The sequence below is a fragment of the Phyllobates terribilis genome, unplaced genomic scaffold (assembly GCF_046119375.1).
Source record: "Phyllobates terribilis strain yellow unplaced genomic scaffold, ASM4611937v1 Scaffold_4__5_contigs__length_816908805, whole genome shotgun sequence".
Lineage (NCBI taxonomy): Eukaryota > Metazoa > Chordata > Amphibia > Anura > Dendrobatidae > Phyllobates > Phyllobates terribilis.
Genome location: NW_027362764.1, coordinates 772165864 through 772182850, shown reverse-complemented (window position 1 = coordinate 772182850; position 16987 = coordinate 772165864). Strand labels below are relative to the sequence as shown.

Sequence of the window (16987 nt, the reverse complement as noted above, 5' to 3'; positions counted from 1 at the left end):
TTCTTTCTTTTGTGTAATTGCCCCCTGTGTTTTTAATGTAGAATTTTTATATTTGTACGTATCAATAAAAAAATTTTTTTAGATTATTTTTTTTTTGTGGCTATAAACTTTTTTTTTGTAGGTTTACTTATATATAGTTTTGAATATCCACTTATTTCAATACATTATTTATATTGCTTCATGCATTTCTAAATAGGTATACTTCATCTTGTTGCACCCATAGCTGGTTTTACATTATGTCGCTGTACCTTACCTTATTTTGGTTCCTGCTATATGAAGTGCTGTAATACAGTGTCCTACTACCATACATTGTCTAAATAGCATCCCTTTTTAATCAAATTTAAGTGCACATACAATCAGAAAAAAATGGGTCATTTAATAGATAGCCGTACATTTGCAGATTCTGAGGTTGATCAATACAAGCCATGACCTATCTCAGTATGAGTGGTGCAAGATGACTGACTTTAAAAAATATAGATCATTTTGCAATTCTCTCTCAGGATATGTTGTGTTAAAAGTAAAGAAATCAAGAATGCAATGATTTGTAAGTCTCTTATAGCCATAGTTTATTCACAACAGAACATAGAACAGATCGAAATGTGAACATTGGAGATTTTTCTTTTTCTTTTGAAAAAAATTACCTAATTTAGAAATTGATGGCAGCGACACATCTCAGAAAATTTGGGACAGGGTTTACCAAAAGGCTGGAAAAGTAAGTTACACTAATAAAAAAGCTGGAGGGTCAATATTCAGCTAAGCCACATGATTGTATATAAAAAGAACATGTTAGAGAGGCAGAGTCTCCCAGAAGCAAAGATGGTCGGAAGTCACCGATCTGTGAACAACTGGATCTAAAAATTGTGGGACCTCAGAAAAATGTTTCTCAATGTAAAATTGCAAAAACTTTGAATATCCTCCATCTACAGAACATAATATCATCAAAGGATTCAGATATTCTGGAGAAATCCATGAGCATAAGGGACAAGGCCAATGGTCAATATTGGATGCTTATGGACTATGGGTCCTCAAGTGGCTCTGCATTATACACAGACATGATTCGTTCTTGAAAATCATCACGTGGGCTCAGGAATATGTCTAGAAATCATTGACTGTGTTCACAGTTCGCCATACGGTCCAAAAATGCAAGTATAGCTCCATCATGCAAAGAAGCCAAATATCAACACAATCCAAAAATGCTGCCGTCTTCTCTGGGCCAAAGCTCATTTATTGTGGACCAATGCAATATGGGGAACTGTTCTCTGGTCCGAGGAAACAAAATGTGAAATTCTTTATTGAAACCACAAACATTTGGTGCATTATGAAAACAAAAAATCCGGCAAAGACCCTGGACTGTTGTTAAGCAACAAGAACCTGATATCAGACAAGAATAGGACAACGTTTCTCTCCCAAAACTCCAACAATGGTCTCCTCACTTCCCAGGTGTTTACAGACTGCTTTGCTTTAAAAAGAAGAGCGGATGCTTCACAAGAGTGGACACGGCCCGGGCACAATGGTGGACACGGCCCGGGCACAATGGTGGACACGGCCCAGGCACAATGGTGGACACGGCCTGGGGACAATGGTGGACACGGCCCGGGCACAATGGTGGACACGGCCCAGGCACAATGGTGGACACGGCCCGGGGACAATGGTGGACACGGCCCACGTACAATGGTGGACACGGCCCGGGCACAATGGTGGACACGGCCCAGGTACAATGGTGGACACGGCCCGGGCACAACTTTTTTGAGTTGTGTCGCTGCCATCAATGTCTAAATTTGTTATTTTTTTCAAATGAAATGTTAAAATGTCCAACGTTCAACTTCTGATTTGTTCTATGTACTGCTGTTATAAAATATACATCCCAACTTTTTTTGGAATTGGGGTTGTATATCTTATCTGAGAAATAAGCTTCCTTGCCCACTTCTCAGACAGTTCTTCCTCTCCCCCCACCTCCAGAACTCATCATCCAGTCTGAAAAAAATATCTCCATCTCCATATAATCCATTTTGCTTAGATAAGACAGACAGCAGTGTGCTGGTGGATGGAGGAGGGTAAGTGAGGAGCAGAGAGAGAAAACAGGCAGAGGGAGACATAGAAAGATCATGTCGAGCTTTCTAACAAGTCTTTTACCTCACCACAGAGTTAGATTAATATTAACACCAGTGCTGTATAATTCCCTCCCTACTGGTGCTGCTGCTTGTGTCTGTGTGCTAAAAAAAGAAAAAAAAAAAAACAGGAAAACCTCTCAGTGCGCTGTGCTGTGTATAGCAGAGATCACTGTAGCTAGTCTCCTCGCCCCAGCTCCCAGCGGATTGCAAATCAGTGATACTACTTGCAGAAGTGAAAAATGGTGAAAATGCAGGATACAAGTTATGTAATGGCCAGAAATAGTGCTCTTCCTCATGTATACACACGACAGTTTAATCTGAAAAGTTACTTAAAAATGTGGCTATCTTATAAGTTTTTGTGTAAAGCTAAGTGTGGACGCAACCAAACATCTACTTACCTGGAGAACTGGATGGGCATATGGAGCCATATGACAAGAGCCCTATAAGTTACTTATATATTTCACAGGTTTTTTACTGAACCAAAAATGTGACTTTTTTTTATATAGGTGATGACCTGAAAATACAATGTCTGAAGTACAGGGGACGTTAGAATTTTCGGTAGAGCTTCACAAATTCCACAATGTTGACCTATTCCAGAGAGGGTAAGTGCTGTTTTTATTCATGATTACTTGCTGGAGCACTATTTTTTACTAGATATGCTCCTGGCACAGTATTAACTAATTTATATGTTCTATAGATTATTTTATTGTTGATATCTTCACTGTAAAGAATGATCTTTCGCCTCAATAATGTACTGTATCTATTTACAAGATCTATATGCTTATCTATCACTTTCAAGTCTATCTATCTATTATCTATCTATCTATCTATCTATCTATCTATCTATCTATCTATCTATCTGTCTGTCTTTCTATCTATCCATCTTCCTAAATATATACTGTATGGTATCAGCTCAAATTAATAACTTTGATATCATTATAGGGGTATTCTCAAGTTGTCTCTTGAGCAGCTCAGAGCTTTGCAGTCTCCTTTTAGTCTCCCTACTTCCTGATTTCAGGCAGGGCGGGCTTTCCTCCTTGAGTGACAGATATGGTGCTTAGCAGAGCTGTAGTATTAGGAGAACTATAATGCTCAGCACAAGGTCTGCTGTAACATATTCAGCTATCAATGGCTTGCTCTGGAGTGTTCACTGCTATCAATATATTTACACATATAGATAACAGAACATTTGAAAAAACAATACATACCTCAGGACAGTGAGATCCATGATTAGGAGAACTGGTCTGAAAGCTGCTAATATTGGAGGCTGATGCTTTTGCAAAATTAATAACATTAACAGTAGCTTGTCAGAGGTTGAGAGGGAGAAGGTCAGCTAATTGTTGTATAGAACTCAATGGGCTGGAGAAAACTGACTGGTATGTTAGGAGTTAACCCCTCCCTTGGAATGTAACTACTGTACACACTTGACCACGGTCTGGATAGGCCTTGTGGCTGAACTCCATGCAACCCAGCTGTACACTATGAAAGATAAAAGCTCTCATTGCAGGAGACTGACAGCTGATAGAAAAAGCAAGTCTAAATAATGAAAGCAAATTAATAACTTGAGAATACGACTATAAATCTTGATGATTTTTCATTACTTGCTATTTTTTTATTACTTTAAACATCTAAAAAATCCTATTTCTTACACAGATATTATCATGTAAGAGCTACATTAAAAGTATCATCAAGAACTCCTCACAAACTGATGGCCTCACTTGTAGGTCAAACAGGTACTGTGAAATACAAAAGCTGTATATAACTATAATCTGTAATTTATTATGTAGGATTGCATGAGATATCAGTATATGGGCAGCATGGCGAGTGATATAAGATGATCAGCCTTACAAAAAGAACTTGATTTCATGATACTCTGTCGGGAAATGTATATTCTACATGTACCCATGTGGCCTCTCAGTGGTTTTGATGTGTATTGCAGATGTGTATAAAACTATATATAAATATAAGCTGAAATCAAATATGTAGGATCATATGAGATAACAGTATATGGGCAGCATTCTGAGGATGATCAGCTTTACAAAAATAATTTGATTCCACTATACTCTTTTGGGAAATGTATACTCTACATGTGTCTATGTGTGTCCTCCCAGTGGTTTTGATGTGTATTGCAGACTGTCAAGGTTTTTTTCCTAGCATGTTGTGATAAATTAACGTATTGAACTTGATTCATAAGAAATTGAGGTATTAACTAAAATTTGTGCAAAGCTAATAGTAGACACTTCTATACATGATACAATTATTTCTTTGTAATTGCAATACCGTGTTTTACCACTTGGTGTGCTGTTCAGATTAACAGGGAGATGTTGAGAACATAAAGGATAAACCTTAGGCCTTGTGCTGTGTAACTGCTTTATTTTATACTAAGCCATATTAAGACACCCATAGGGGCCACATTATACTACCATTTTGCCCTCTTTCATTTCATATTATTTAAAAAAGCAAACAGAGCCTCTTTTTCTTTCGGATATCTAAAAAAAAAGGAGACTCTCCAATATGCTATTTTTCAGCGCTGTAAAGCCTTGTGATTCAGACATCTGAACGGAAGTGTTTCATGGTTACTTGTAAATTGTATGGTAGCACACATTATAATGGGGGCAAAAAAAAAGGAACGGTAAATGACATCATCCAAAGAAAGGCCAGCCAGCCCTGCTTAGACATCTCCCAATTATTGCAAGAGGTCCATATTCACATAATGGTATATTTGTAGCCAATGGAAGATTTCGACCACAGACTTAGAAATCTAAACATCAGTATCATAGTCAGAAGGTAATGGGGATGGTGCTTAGAGAAAAGGTGCTGCGATGTGTGCATCCATGTATGACAGCACGCATTACTGGGGACAAGATAAGGAACCACAAAAGGAACCGAAGGCCAGCCCAATATGGTCCCTGCAATGGGACCATATTCACATTATAGTATCATTGCAATGAATAGGAGATTTCAACCACAGACTGAGAAATCCAAACATCTGTGTCACAGTCAGGGCATGGTGCTTAGAGAAAAGGTACAACAGCCTCTTTGTTCTAGTGACTAGTGGAGCACGTATACCCAACGATGGCACCTTCTGACAAGTCTCAGTCGCATTTAATGATCAAATTTTCTTTTAATTTATTTATAACTGGTTAAAAAAAGGAAAAAATAGCAGAATAAAGTCGTGCTTTATAAAACATATGACATAGTACCCTGGTGATGTAATTGTCCTCGCAGACCTTTTTGTTGCAGCAGGACTTAGATAAACACATGCTGTCCATAAATGCAATATGCTTATGCAGTGCTTGGAGATGGGCCAGATACTGATGGATTATCATCGACGTGCCAGTCGTACATTTAATCAGTTTATGCCTCACTTGAGCAATCAAAGCTCAAAGTGCAATCTCTGAAAAGACGTTCGCGGTGGATGGACTCTGATGTAATATTCAGAAACTCATAGTCTATCAGATGCTAACTGTTGAAAAGTTCCTAGATGGGCGATGAAGTCTAGGGTCGGGCAAGGTCTCGTAATTCCCATGATAGTGTTTTCAGAAGGAGTGCCTTCCTTGCCGACCTTGTTCCCCAATGTTTGTCATAAAAGCTGTTGGATGGACAATAGTTCAGCTGATCAGCCCTAAATCCCCCCAGTGCCATGCATGTTTCAATCTCCTCGGCTTGCATGTAATGCCGGCGGCTTGTAATATTCACATGTGTATGTACATTTGTTTCTTACATCATTATCAGTCACAGCGTTTGATTGGATTGCAGAAAGAAAGATAAAGGCAATTGCGTCCCCTTCTTACAATAGGATCATAGAATCATAGAATGGTAGAGTTGGAGGGGACCTCCAGGGTCATCATGACCATCCCCTGCTCAAAGAAGGATTCACTAAACCATCTCAGACACATGTCTGTCCAGCCCATGTTTGAAGGCTTCCATGGAAGAAGAACTCACCACCTCTCATGGCCGCCTGTTAAACTCATTGTCACCCTCACCAGGACCGGCTCCAGGTTTTTTTGGCCCGGGCGAAAGAGTCTCAGTGGGCCCCTTTAACACATACATGATTCATGATGCACAGATACCGAAGAAAATATATATATAGTACAATGCCGAAGTTTTCACTTCTTACATTACATGAGCGATATCTATTGTAAATTCTACAATAGCTCAGAAGCCGGCGAATCCTCGCAGCGCACAGTGCAGACCGGACAGTATAGTACGCCATACAGTATTATGAGCCACCAATAATGCTCCATACAGAATACTGGTTCTCGTATAACGCTCCATACAGGATACTAGCCCCCATATAATGCTCCATACAGGATACTGGCCCCCTTATAATGCTCCATACAGGATACTGGCCCCAATATAATGCCCGATGCATGCTGTTCCCCCCCACATAATACCCCTGCAGGATGTCACTTACCCCCTCATATAAAGCCCCATGCAGTATGTCACCCCCCCATATACCACCCCATGCAGGATGTCACTTACCCCCCCATATAATGCCCCTGTAACATCCCTGGTGGCGTGCTGGCATGGCTTACCACCTCCCACCATGCAAGACCGCCATCTTACCTATCAATCTAGGCTGCACACTTTGCCCCAGTACCTGGTGTGTCTCTTGTCTGATTGCTTAGGGCGGCGGTGCGGCTACTGCCGGATTCTTATAGTTACTGTGTGCGCACTCCTAGTGCCTCCCCAGCCTATTGCTGTGAGTCACTGGATGTGTGGCGCCCCTGAGGGTTCGGTTGCCACAGAGGTATTGCATCTCACCCAGGGGTGTGATACCTCACTCTCGGGTAAGGAAGGAGTATGGCTCAGGACCCTTACACTGCATTCACTACACCACATTTCCGGGGCACAGGGCGACAATGCTCCTAAGGGAGAGCACAACTGTCCCTGATCCCTGGCTGGAGTGGGGGGAACCACCTAGTTAGGGGAACCATGTAGTGGGTGTGGGTGGAGGAAGTAGTTAAGGGGAGCACATAGTAGATATAAAAGAGAGTAGCCATCTTGAGTTAGGTAAGTCAGTTTAGGAATTCAGTTCAGTACAGTCAGGGAGCAGAGGCTCTGTACGAGCTCTGCTCCGCAGGCAGGCCTAGTCAGGAGGCCTGGACCTGAAGGAGAGGAGAGGGAGCAGGACGGCTCCAGAAACAGGGAACACCGAAGGGACCCTAGGGGTACGGGCCGTGCAGAACGCCACCCGTACGCCCGCCGCTGCCAGGAGGTAGGGGGGGCAGGCCAAAACAGGGAACCGGATCCCTTAACTAGTAGAGGCAGAAACCATGCTCAGCTAGTCACCGGAGTCTGTGGCATTACATGTGCGACCGGCCACTCACATCCCACGTAAGGAAGGCGGCCACATAGGGCTCAGGGGACGGAGCCCACGTCGCCCGTCAAGGCCCGAGGAAGCCGGACATATGCATTGTAAGGTGTGAGGCACGAGAAGGCCAGAGAAAGGACACATGAAGGGGGGTCCTGACAAGTACTCTAAAGCTACCTGAGAGTTGGCCGGGCCCCTCACTTGGTGGATGCAGCGCGGCGTGGGAAGTTATGATCAGCTGAAGTAATGTGGATTAACAACTGTGAGCAAAGACCCTGAGACTGCAACACCTTGTCTCCGTGTTTCTTACCGCGCCAGCACTAACTATACTGGGACGCCCTGCACAACCACCATCATCCACTCCCGCTGCCCTGAAGCTACAATTCTCCTGTGGGGAGTCACATCATCTAGCTGCACACACCATCAGCTTCAGCAGTCTGCTCCGCAGCGGCGGTTCCTCATAACCGCAATCCACAGGTGGCGTAGTCGGACATTAACCTTACAAAAAACATCACACAAATAGACTACCCCTGGTTTGACCACCCTGGGAACGGACCGGGTCACCGCCACGGTGACTACAACCCCCGACATCTACAGAAGGCCTGACTCCGGGTATTCCCCCCCCCACGGCCCAGGGGGCGCGTCAGATGCTTGAACCCCCTCTGCCCAGTAGAGGGTGCCTGAGCAACACTTTCATTCAGTTTGTTCTGTGCAACTGAGTTGCCAAGTCCTGTCCTGTATCTTGTCTGTTTCCGCCTCTGGGGGCTGTATACCCAGGCCTGCTACCTGTATCTGTGACTTCTAGTCTGTCTCCGCCACCCTGGGGGCTGAGTTCCCAGGCTTGCTCCTGTATCTAATTCTTGGTTCAGTTTCTGTCTGAACTGTGTCCTAGCCCATTACCTGTTTTTCTCTATGTCTGTACCTTTCCCTTTTCCTGCAGTATCTGAACCTGCACCTAACTCCAACTCGTTGTCTCTGTTTGTGAGTTTTGTGTCCACTCGCTACTTCATTGCAAGTACCTTGTGTGTATCTGGTTCTGCTCATTCGGTTTCCCTTCCTCCGTATCTAACTCCTGTGTTCCAGCTATCTTCTTGTGTTTTCCAGTCTGTTCCATGTGAACAGAGCCCTGTCCTATCTACCGCATTTGCGGGTTTTGCTCTGCTCTGCTTGTCTACCGCTTCTGCGGTTTTTGCTCTGCTCTGCTTGTCTACCTCACCTGCGGGTTTTGCTCTGCTCTGCTTGTCTACCGCACCTGCGGGTTTTGCTCTGCTCTGCTTGTCTACTGCACCTGCGGGTTTTGCTCTGCTCTGCTTGACTAGCGCACCTGAGGGTTTTGCTCTGCTCTGCTTGTCTACCGCATCTGCTTGAATGCTCTGCTCTGCTTGTCTACCGCACCTGCGGTTTTGCTCTGCTCTGCTTGTCTACCTCACCTGCGGGTTTTGCTCTGCTCTGCTTGTCTACCGCACCTGCGGGTTTTGCTCTGCTCTGCTTGTCTACTGCACCTGCGGGTTTTGCTCTGCTGTGCTTGACTAGCGCACCTGAGGGTTTTGCTCTGCTCTGCTTGTCTACCGCATCTGCTTGAATGCTCTGCTCTGCTTGTCTACCGCACCTGCGGTTTTGCTCTGCTCTGCTTGTCTACCTCACCTGCGGGTTTTGCTCTGCTCTGCTTGTCTACCGCACCTGCGGGTTTTGCTCTGCTCTGCTTGTCTACTGCACCTGTGGGTTTTGCTCTGCTCTGCTTGACTAGCGCACCTGAGGGTTTTGCTCTGCTCTGCTTGTCTACCGCATCTGCTTGAATGCTCTGCTCTGCTTGTCTACCGCACCTGCGGGTTTTGCTCGGCTCTGCTTGTCTACCGCACCTGCTGGTTTTACTCTGCTCTGCTTGTCTACCGCACCTGCGAGTTTTGCTCTGCTCTGCTTGTCTACCGCACCTGCGGTTTTGCTCTGCTCTGCTTGTCTACTGCACCTGCGTGTTTTGCTCTGCTCTGCTTGTCTACTGCACCTGCGGTTTTGCTCTGCTCTGCTTGTCCACCGCACCTGCGGTTTTGCTCTGCTCTGCTTCTTTACCGCATCTGCGGGCTTTGCTCTGCTTGACTACAGCACCTGTGGGTTTTGCTCTGCTCTGCTTGTCTACCGCACCTGCGGTTTTGCTCTGCTCTGCTTGTCTACCGCACCTGCAGCTTTGCTCTGCTTTGCTTGTCCACCACACCTGCTGTTTTGCTCTGCTCTGCTTCTTTACCGCACCTGCGGGCTTTGCTCTGCTCTGCTTGACTACAGCACCTGCGGGTTTTGCTCTGCTCTGCTTGTCTACCGCACCTGCGGGTTTTGCTCTGCTCTGCTTGTCTACTGCATCTGCGGGTTTTGCTCTGCTCTGCTTGTCTACCGCATCTGTGGGTTTTACTCTGCTCTGCTTGTCTACCGCACCTGCGGGTTTTGCTCTGCTCTGCTTGTCTACCGCACCTGCGTATTTTGCTCTGCTCTGCTTGTCTTCCACATCTGCGGGTTTTGCTCTGCTCTGCTTGTCTACCGCATCTGCGGGTTTGGCTTTGCTCTGCTTGTCTACCGCATCTGCGGGTTTTGCTCTGCTCTGCTTGTCTACCGCACCTGCGGCTCCGTTCCTGTGTCCCAGTCTGTACTGGTCCCTATCCTGCCTGCGTTCCTATCTGCCAGTAACCGCCTGTCTGCATGCCAGCCGTGCCTGCCAGTATCCACCTGTCTGTATGCCAGCCTAACCTGCCTATTCCTGCATTCCCTGGTGTGGGTCAACAGCTCTGACCGGGGTCTGACCTGGAGTAGCACTTGGTCCCCCTGCTCAGTTCCTCCCTGGTTCACGGAGTTGACTGAGCCGCCGCGTGACCTTGGTCGGACCGAGTTGATAGTTAGTTACGCCCCTCCAGGCACTCCTCGGTTCATGGTACAGTGGGATCACTAATCATGCTCACGCCACTCAGTTTGGGCGTGTGCGTAACAGCCCCACGCAGGATGTCACCTCCCCCTATATAATGCCTCATGCAGGATGTCAATTCCCCCCATATAATTCCCCATGCAGGATGTCACATCCCCACCATATAATTCCCCATGCAGGTTGTCACGTCCCCCCCATATAATGCCCCATGCAGGATGTCACCTCTCCCCCTCCCATATAATGCCCCATGCAGGATGTCACCCCCCCATATAATGCCCCATGCAGGATGCCACTTCCCCCCATATAATGCCCCATGCAATGCAGGATGTCACCCCCCATATAATGCCTCATGCAGGATATCACTTCCCCCCATATAATGCCACATGCAGGATGTCACCCCCCCATATAATGCCACATACAGGATGTCACTTCCCCCATATAATGCCCCATGAAGGATGTCACCTCTTCACCCCATATAATGCCCCATGCAGGATGTCACTTCCCTCCATATAATGCCCCATACTGGATGTCACTCCCCCCATATAATGCCTCATGCAGGATGTCACTTTCCCCATATAATGCCCCATGCAGGATGTCACCTCCCCCCCATATAATGCTCCATGCAGGGTGTTACTTCCCACCCCATATAATGCCCCATGCAGTATGTCACTCCCCCCATATAATGCTTTATGCAGGATGTTACCCCCCCATATAATTCCCCATGCAGGATGTCACTTCCCCCCATATAATGCCCCATGTAGGATGTCACCTCTCCCTCTCCCATACAATGCCCAATGCAGGATGTCACCCTCCCATATAATGCCCCATGCAGGATGCCACTTCCACCCCATATAATGCCTGTAATGCACACGCCCGGGCTGAGCGGCGTGTGCGTGTGATTCCACTGGACCGTGCCGGAGAGTGAATGCCTGGAGGGGCGTAACTAGGTATCCACCCGATCCGACCAGGGTGGCACGACGGCATACGACGCCAGTGCACCAAGGAGGAACCGAGCAGAGGGACCAGGTGCTACTCCAGGACAGACCCCGGACACGGCTGTTGACCCACACAGGGGAATACAGGAACAGACAGGTTAGGCTGGCACACTGACTGGTGGGTATAGGCAGGCACGACTGGTATGCACATAGGCGGGTATGCAGGCAGGGGGGTACAGGCAAGCACGGCTAGAGTGCAGACAGGGTGGCACTAGCAGGTAGGAACACAGGCGGGATAGGACCCAGTACACACTGGGACTCAGGAACAGAACCACAGATGTGGCGGACAAACACAGCAGAGTAAGGCCGCCCAGAGTGGTGAGCGAGAGCAGGGCAAGACGAGACCGCCTAGAGCGGTGAGCGAGAGTAGAGCAGGACGAGGCCGCCTGGAGCGGTGAGCAAGAGTAGAGCAGGACGAGGCCGCCTGGAGCGGTGAGCTAGAGTAGAGCAGGACGAGGCCGCCTGGAGCGGTGAGCAAAGGCAGAGCAGGCTAGAACCGCCGGAGCGGTGAGCAAAGGCAGAGCAGGCTAGAACCGCCAGAGCGGTGAGCAAGGCAGAGCAGGGGGGACATTGCTCTGTTCACACGGAACAGACAGAAACGGAAAGGCAGAACCAGATACCCACAGGGTACTTGCTGTGACGTAGCGAGTGGACCACAAACTCACAAACGGGAGTACAGTGACAACAAGCAGGAGTTAGGTACGAGTTCAGACTCTGCAGAAAAAGGAAAGGTACGGACATAGAGAAACACAGAAAACAGGCTAGAAGAGTATACAGACAAGAACAGACACAGCAGCAAGATACAGGAGCGGGTCTAGGTATGCAGCCCCTAGAAGGCGGGAGGAACAGGCTAGGAGCGTGTTCAGACAGGACAGACTAGATACAGGAGCGGGTCTAGGAATGCAGCCCCTAGAAGGCGAAACGAACAGGCAAGGATCGTGTTCAGACAGGCCTGGAAATACAGCCTCCAGGATAGGCAGACAAGAGAACACAGAAGGGGACCTGGCACATTCAGAGTGAAAGACCACACTGAATGAAACACAATGCTCAGGCATGGGTTAATTGGAGCAGCTGGGTTAAATACCAGGTGACAGACAGCAATAGGCTGAGGACGCACAAGGAGTGTGCCTGCAGCAGGTACAAAAAGCAGGAAGTGATCGGGCGCCGCCCTTAAGCAGCAGAAAGAGAAGCAAACAGACAGCATGGAGGGAAGCCAGAGAGACATTCAGGATTGGAGATCAAGTGCGCGCTCTTGCACAGTGGGAGATGGACCACTATGCAAAGACACCGCCAGGTATGTTACAGTACCCCCCCCCTTACGCCCCCTCTTCTTCAGGCCTGCCAGAATCTTCCGCAGGGAATTCGAGGGCCAATCTTTCACTTTAAGGAGATCACTTCCACTGTCCACCGGAATAACTGGTCTCCTCTGGGTAGCTAGGATGCTACCTCCTATCCAGCCATCCTCAGCAATAGACGAAATGGGTGGAGTACCAGGAACAGCACACAAGGAAGTCTCTCTCCATATATTTTCAGGTGGGGTGGCACCCCAGAGGGTACAGGAGACAACTGGAAGTCCTCCACCGGGTTGGAGGGGAGCAGAGACTTGGGGGTAATCTCTGCTTCGAGGTACATCTTGTCAAACTCACAGGAAGAAATAGACGGGTTATCAGGTACAGGGTGAGAAAAAGTCACTGTCTCTTTGTTATCTGATGGTACCCCGGAGGATTCAGGAAACAACTGGAGGTCCTCCGCTCGGTCAGAAGAGTGCAGAGGCTTGGGGAAAACATCTGCTTCAGAGTACACTAGGTCGGACTCACTGGACGAAGCAGGCGAGGTATCGGGTGCCGAGTATAGGAGAGTCTCTGTCCATTCACCACCAGGTGGCACCCCGAATGGTTCTGGAGACAACTGGAGGTCCTCCGCCTGGTCAGATGGGTGTGGAGACTCATGGGTAACCTCTGCTTCAGAGTACACTAGGTCGGACTCACTGGACGAAGCAAGCGAGGTATCAGATCCAGGATATAGGAAAGTCTCTCTCCATTCACCACCAGGCGGCACCCCGAAGGGTTCTGGAGACAACTGGAGGTCCTCCGCCTGGTCGGAGGGGTGTAGAGACTCGGGAGTAGCCTCTGCTTCGGAGTACACTAGGTTGGACTCACTGAACGAAGCGAGCGAGGTATCAGGTACAGAGTATAGGAGAGTCTCTGTCCTTTCACTACCAGGTAGCACCCCGAAGGGTTCTGGAGACAACTGGAGGTCCTCTGCCTGGTCGGAGGGGTGTGGAGACTCGGGGGTAACTACCACTTTGGGGGGGGGGGTACCCATTGTCAGGCTCACAGGACGGAGCGGACAAAGTATCGAGTACCGGGTGTAGAGAAGTCTCTTTCCATTTGTCATCGAGTGGTATCCCGGAGGATTTAGGAGGCAACAGGGGGTCCTCCGCCAGGTAGTAGAGGTGCACAGACTCGGAGGTAATCACAGCTTCGGAGCATCCTTGGACATGCACACTGGTTAAAGTGGGTGAAGTATCTGATGCCGGGTGCAGGAAGTTCTCCTGTGTGGAGTCTGGATGGGCAGTAGTCTCCTCGGGCAGGAGAACTGGTGCACTACCCACGCACGATACCCGTTGGAGCTTCTCTGGGATACAGGGAGATGAAGCTTCAGTAGGGACTTCAAGGTTGGGGTCAGGAGGTCTCAGGGAGGACAGACCCTGGCGTGACGGCTTGCCTCTACGTCTAGCACGTCTGGACTGCCTCTTGAGGTTGGGAGAAGTATTCCGGAGAGCGTAGTCACCCTGTGAGGATTCTGGGTGGGCAGTAGTCTCATTGGGCTGGAGGACTATTGCGCTACCCACACACATTACCCATCGGGGCTGCTCCGGGATATTGGGAAGTGAAGCTTCAGCAGGAGCCTCCGGGTTAGGATCATCGAAGACCATTAGAAAGGCCACCAGGAAGGCCATTATGTCCAGGACGATAGGATCCTGTGTTTCCCATAGGGGGTTGATCCATTCCAAGGCATCACCCGCTAGGTTAGACATAATGAATCCCACCTTAACCCAATCGGTGGGAAAACAAAGAGGGTAGAACTTGAAGTGTAGCAAGCATTGCTCCACAAATGCACGACTCTGTCTTGGATCCCCATAGTACCGTGGCGGATCCTCAGGAACGAGAGCTGATAGATCCATCTGGACGGGTGCGTAATTCGCCTGGAACTCAGCTAGAGGGAAAAAAAATTATTTATTTATTTTTAATGCACGTATTCGCTGGAAAACGTCTCAGAGAGCGAAGGCCGTGGGGCTCAACGGGAACCATGGCCTGAGCATGCTGTAATGCACACGCCCGGGCTGAGCGGCGTGTGCGTGTGATTCCACTTGACCGTGCCGGAGAGTGAATGCCTGGATCGGCGTAACTAGGTATCCACCCGATCCGACCAGGGTGGCACGACGGCATATGACGCCAGTGCACCAAGGAGGAACCCAGCAGAGGGACCAGGTGCTACTCCAGGACAGACCCCGGACATGGCTGTTGACCCACACAGGGGAATACAGGAACAGACAGGTTAGGCTGGCACACAGACTGGTGGGTATAGGCAGGCACGACTGGTATGCAGGTAGGTGGGTATGCAGGCAGGGGGGTACAGGCAAGCACGGCTAGAGTGCAGACAGGGAGGCACTAGCAGGTAGGAACACAGGCGGGATAGGACCCAGTACACACTGGGACTCAGGAACAGAACCACAGATGTGGCGGACAAACACAGCAGAGTAAGGCCGCCCAGAGTGGTGAGCGAGAGCAGGGCAAGACGAGACCGCCTAGAGCGGTGAGCGAGAGTAGAGCAGGACGAGGCCGCCTGGAGCGGTGAGCAAGAGTAGAGCAGGATGAGGTCGCCTGGAGCGGTGAGCAAGAGTAGAGCAGGACGAGGCTGCCTGGAGCGGTGAGCAAGAGTAGAGCAGGACGAGGCCGCCTGGAGCGGTGAGCAAGAGTAGAGCAAGACGAGGCCGCCTGGAGCGGTGAGCAAGAGTAGAGCAGGACGAGGCCGCCAGGAGCGGTGAGCAAGAGTAGAGCAGGACAAGGCCGCCTGGAGCGGTGAGCAAGAGTAGAGCAGGACGAGGCCGCCTGGAGCGGTGAGCCAAGGGAGAGCAGGCTAGAACCGCCGGAGCGGTGAGCAAAGGCAGAGCAGGCTAGAACCGCCGGAGCAGTGAGCAAAAGCAGAGCAGGCTAGAACCGCCGGAGCGGTGAGCAAGGCAGAGCAGGGGGGACAGGGCTCTGTTCACACGGAACAGACAGGAAGGGAAAGGCAGAACCAGATACCCAACAGGGTACTTGCTGTGAAGTAGCGAGTGGACCACAAACTCACAAACGGGAGTACAGTGACAACGAGCAGGAGTTAGGTACGAGTTCAGACTCTGCAGAAAAAGGAAAGGTACGGACATAGAGAAACACAGAAAACAGGCTAGAAGAGTATACAGACAAGAACAGACACAGCAGCAAGATACAGGAGCGGGTCTAGGTATGCAGCCCCTAGAAGGCGGGAGGAACAGGCTAGGAGCGTGTTCAGACTGGACAGACTAGATACAGGAGCGGGTCTAGGAATGCAGCCCCTAGAAGGCGAAACGAACAGGCAAGGAGCGTGTTCAGACAGGCCTGGAAATACAGCCTCCAGGATAGGCAGACAAGAGAACACAGAAGGGGACCTGGCACATTCAGAGTGAAAGACCACACTGAATGAAACACAATGCTCAGGCATGGGTTAATTGGAGCAGCTGGGTTAAATGCCAGGTGACAGACAGCAATAGGCTGAGGACGCACAAGGGGTGTGCCTGCAGCAGGTACAAAAAGCAGGAAGTGATCGGGCGCCGCCCTTAAGCAGCAGAAAGAGAAGCAAACAGACAGCATGGAGGGAATTCAGAGAGACATTCAGGATTGGAGATCAAGTGCGCGCTCTTGCACAGTGGGAGATGGACCACTATGCAAAGACACCGCCAGGTATGTTACAGTACCCCCCCTTACGCCCCCTCTTCTTCAGGCCTGCCAGAATCTTCCGCAGGGAATTCGAGGGCCAATCCTTCACTTTAAGGAGATCACTTCCACTGTCCACAGGAAAAACTGGTCTCCTCTGAGTAGCTAGGATGCTACCTCCTATCCAGCCATCCTCAGCAATAGACGAAATGGGTGGAGTACCAGGAACAGCACACAAGGAAGTCTCTCTCCATATATTTTCAGGTGGGGTGGCACCCCAGAGGGTACAGGAGACAACTGGAAGTCCTCCACCGGGTTGGAGGGGAGCAGAGACTTGGGGGTAATCTCTGCTTCGAGGTACATCTTGTCAAACTCACAGGAAGAAATAGACGGGTTATCAGGTACAGGGTGAGAAAAAGTCACTGTCTCTTTGTTATCTGATGGTACCCCGGAGGATTCAGGAAACAACTGGAGGTCCTCCGCTCGGTCAGAAGAGTGCAGAGGCTCGGGGAAAACATCTGCTTCAGAGTACACTAGGTCGGACTCACTGGACGAAGCAGGCGAGGTATCGGGTGCCGAGTATAGGAAAGTCTCTGTCCATTCACCACCAGGTGGCACCCCGAATGGTTCTGGAGACAACTGGAGGTCCTCCGCCTGGTCAGATGGGTGTGGAGACTCATGGCTAACCTCTGCTTCAGAGT

At 49.1% G+C, this 16987-nt stretch overlaps 1 protein-coding gene across 1 annotated transcript in view; it reads left to right on the top strand.

Moving 5' to 3' along the window:
• FAM135B (family with sequence similarity 135 member B) overlaps window positions 1-16987 on the top strand; it is a 337247-nt gene that overhangs the window by 149018 nt on the left and 171242 nt on the right. The window contains exons 2-3 of the mRNA XM_073679922.1: window positions 2618-2713; window positions 3765-3844. Coding sequence (XP_073536023.1) covers window positions 2637-2713; window positions 3765-3844 — 157 coding nt within the window. The 5' untranslated portion in view covers window positions 2618-2636. The remainder of the gene's footprint in view (window positions 1-2617; window positions 2714-3764; window positions 3845-16987) is intronic.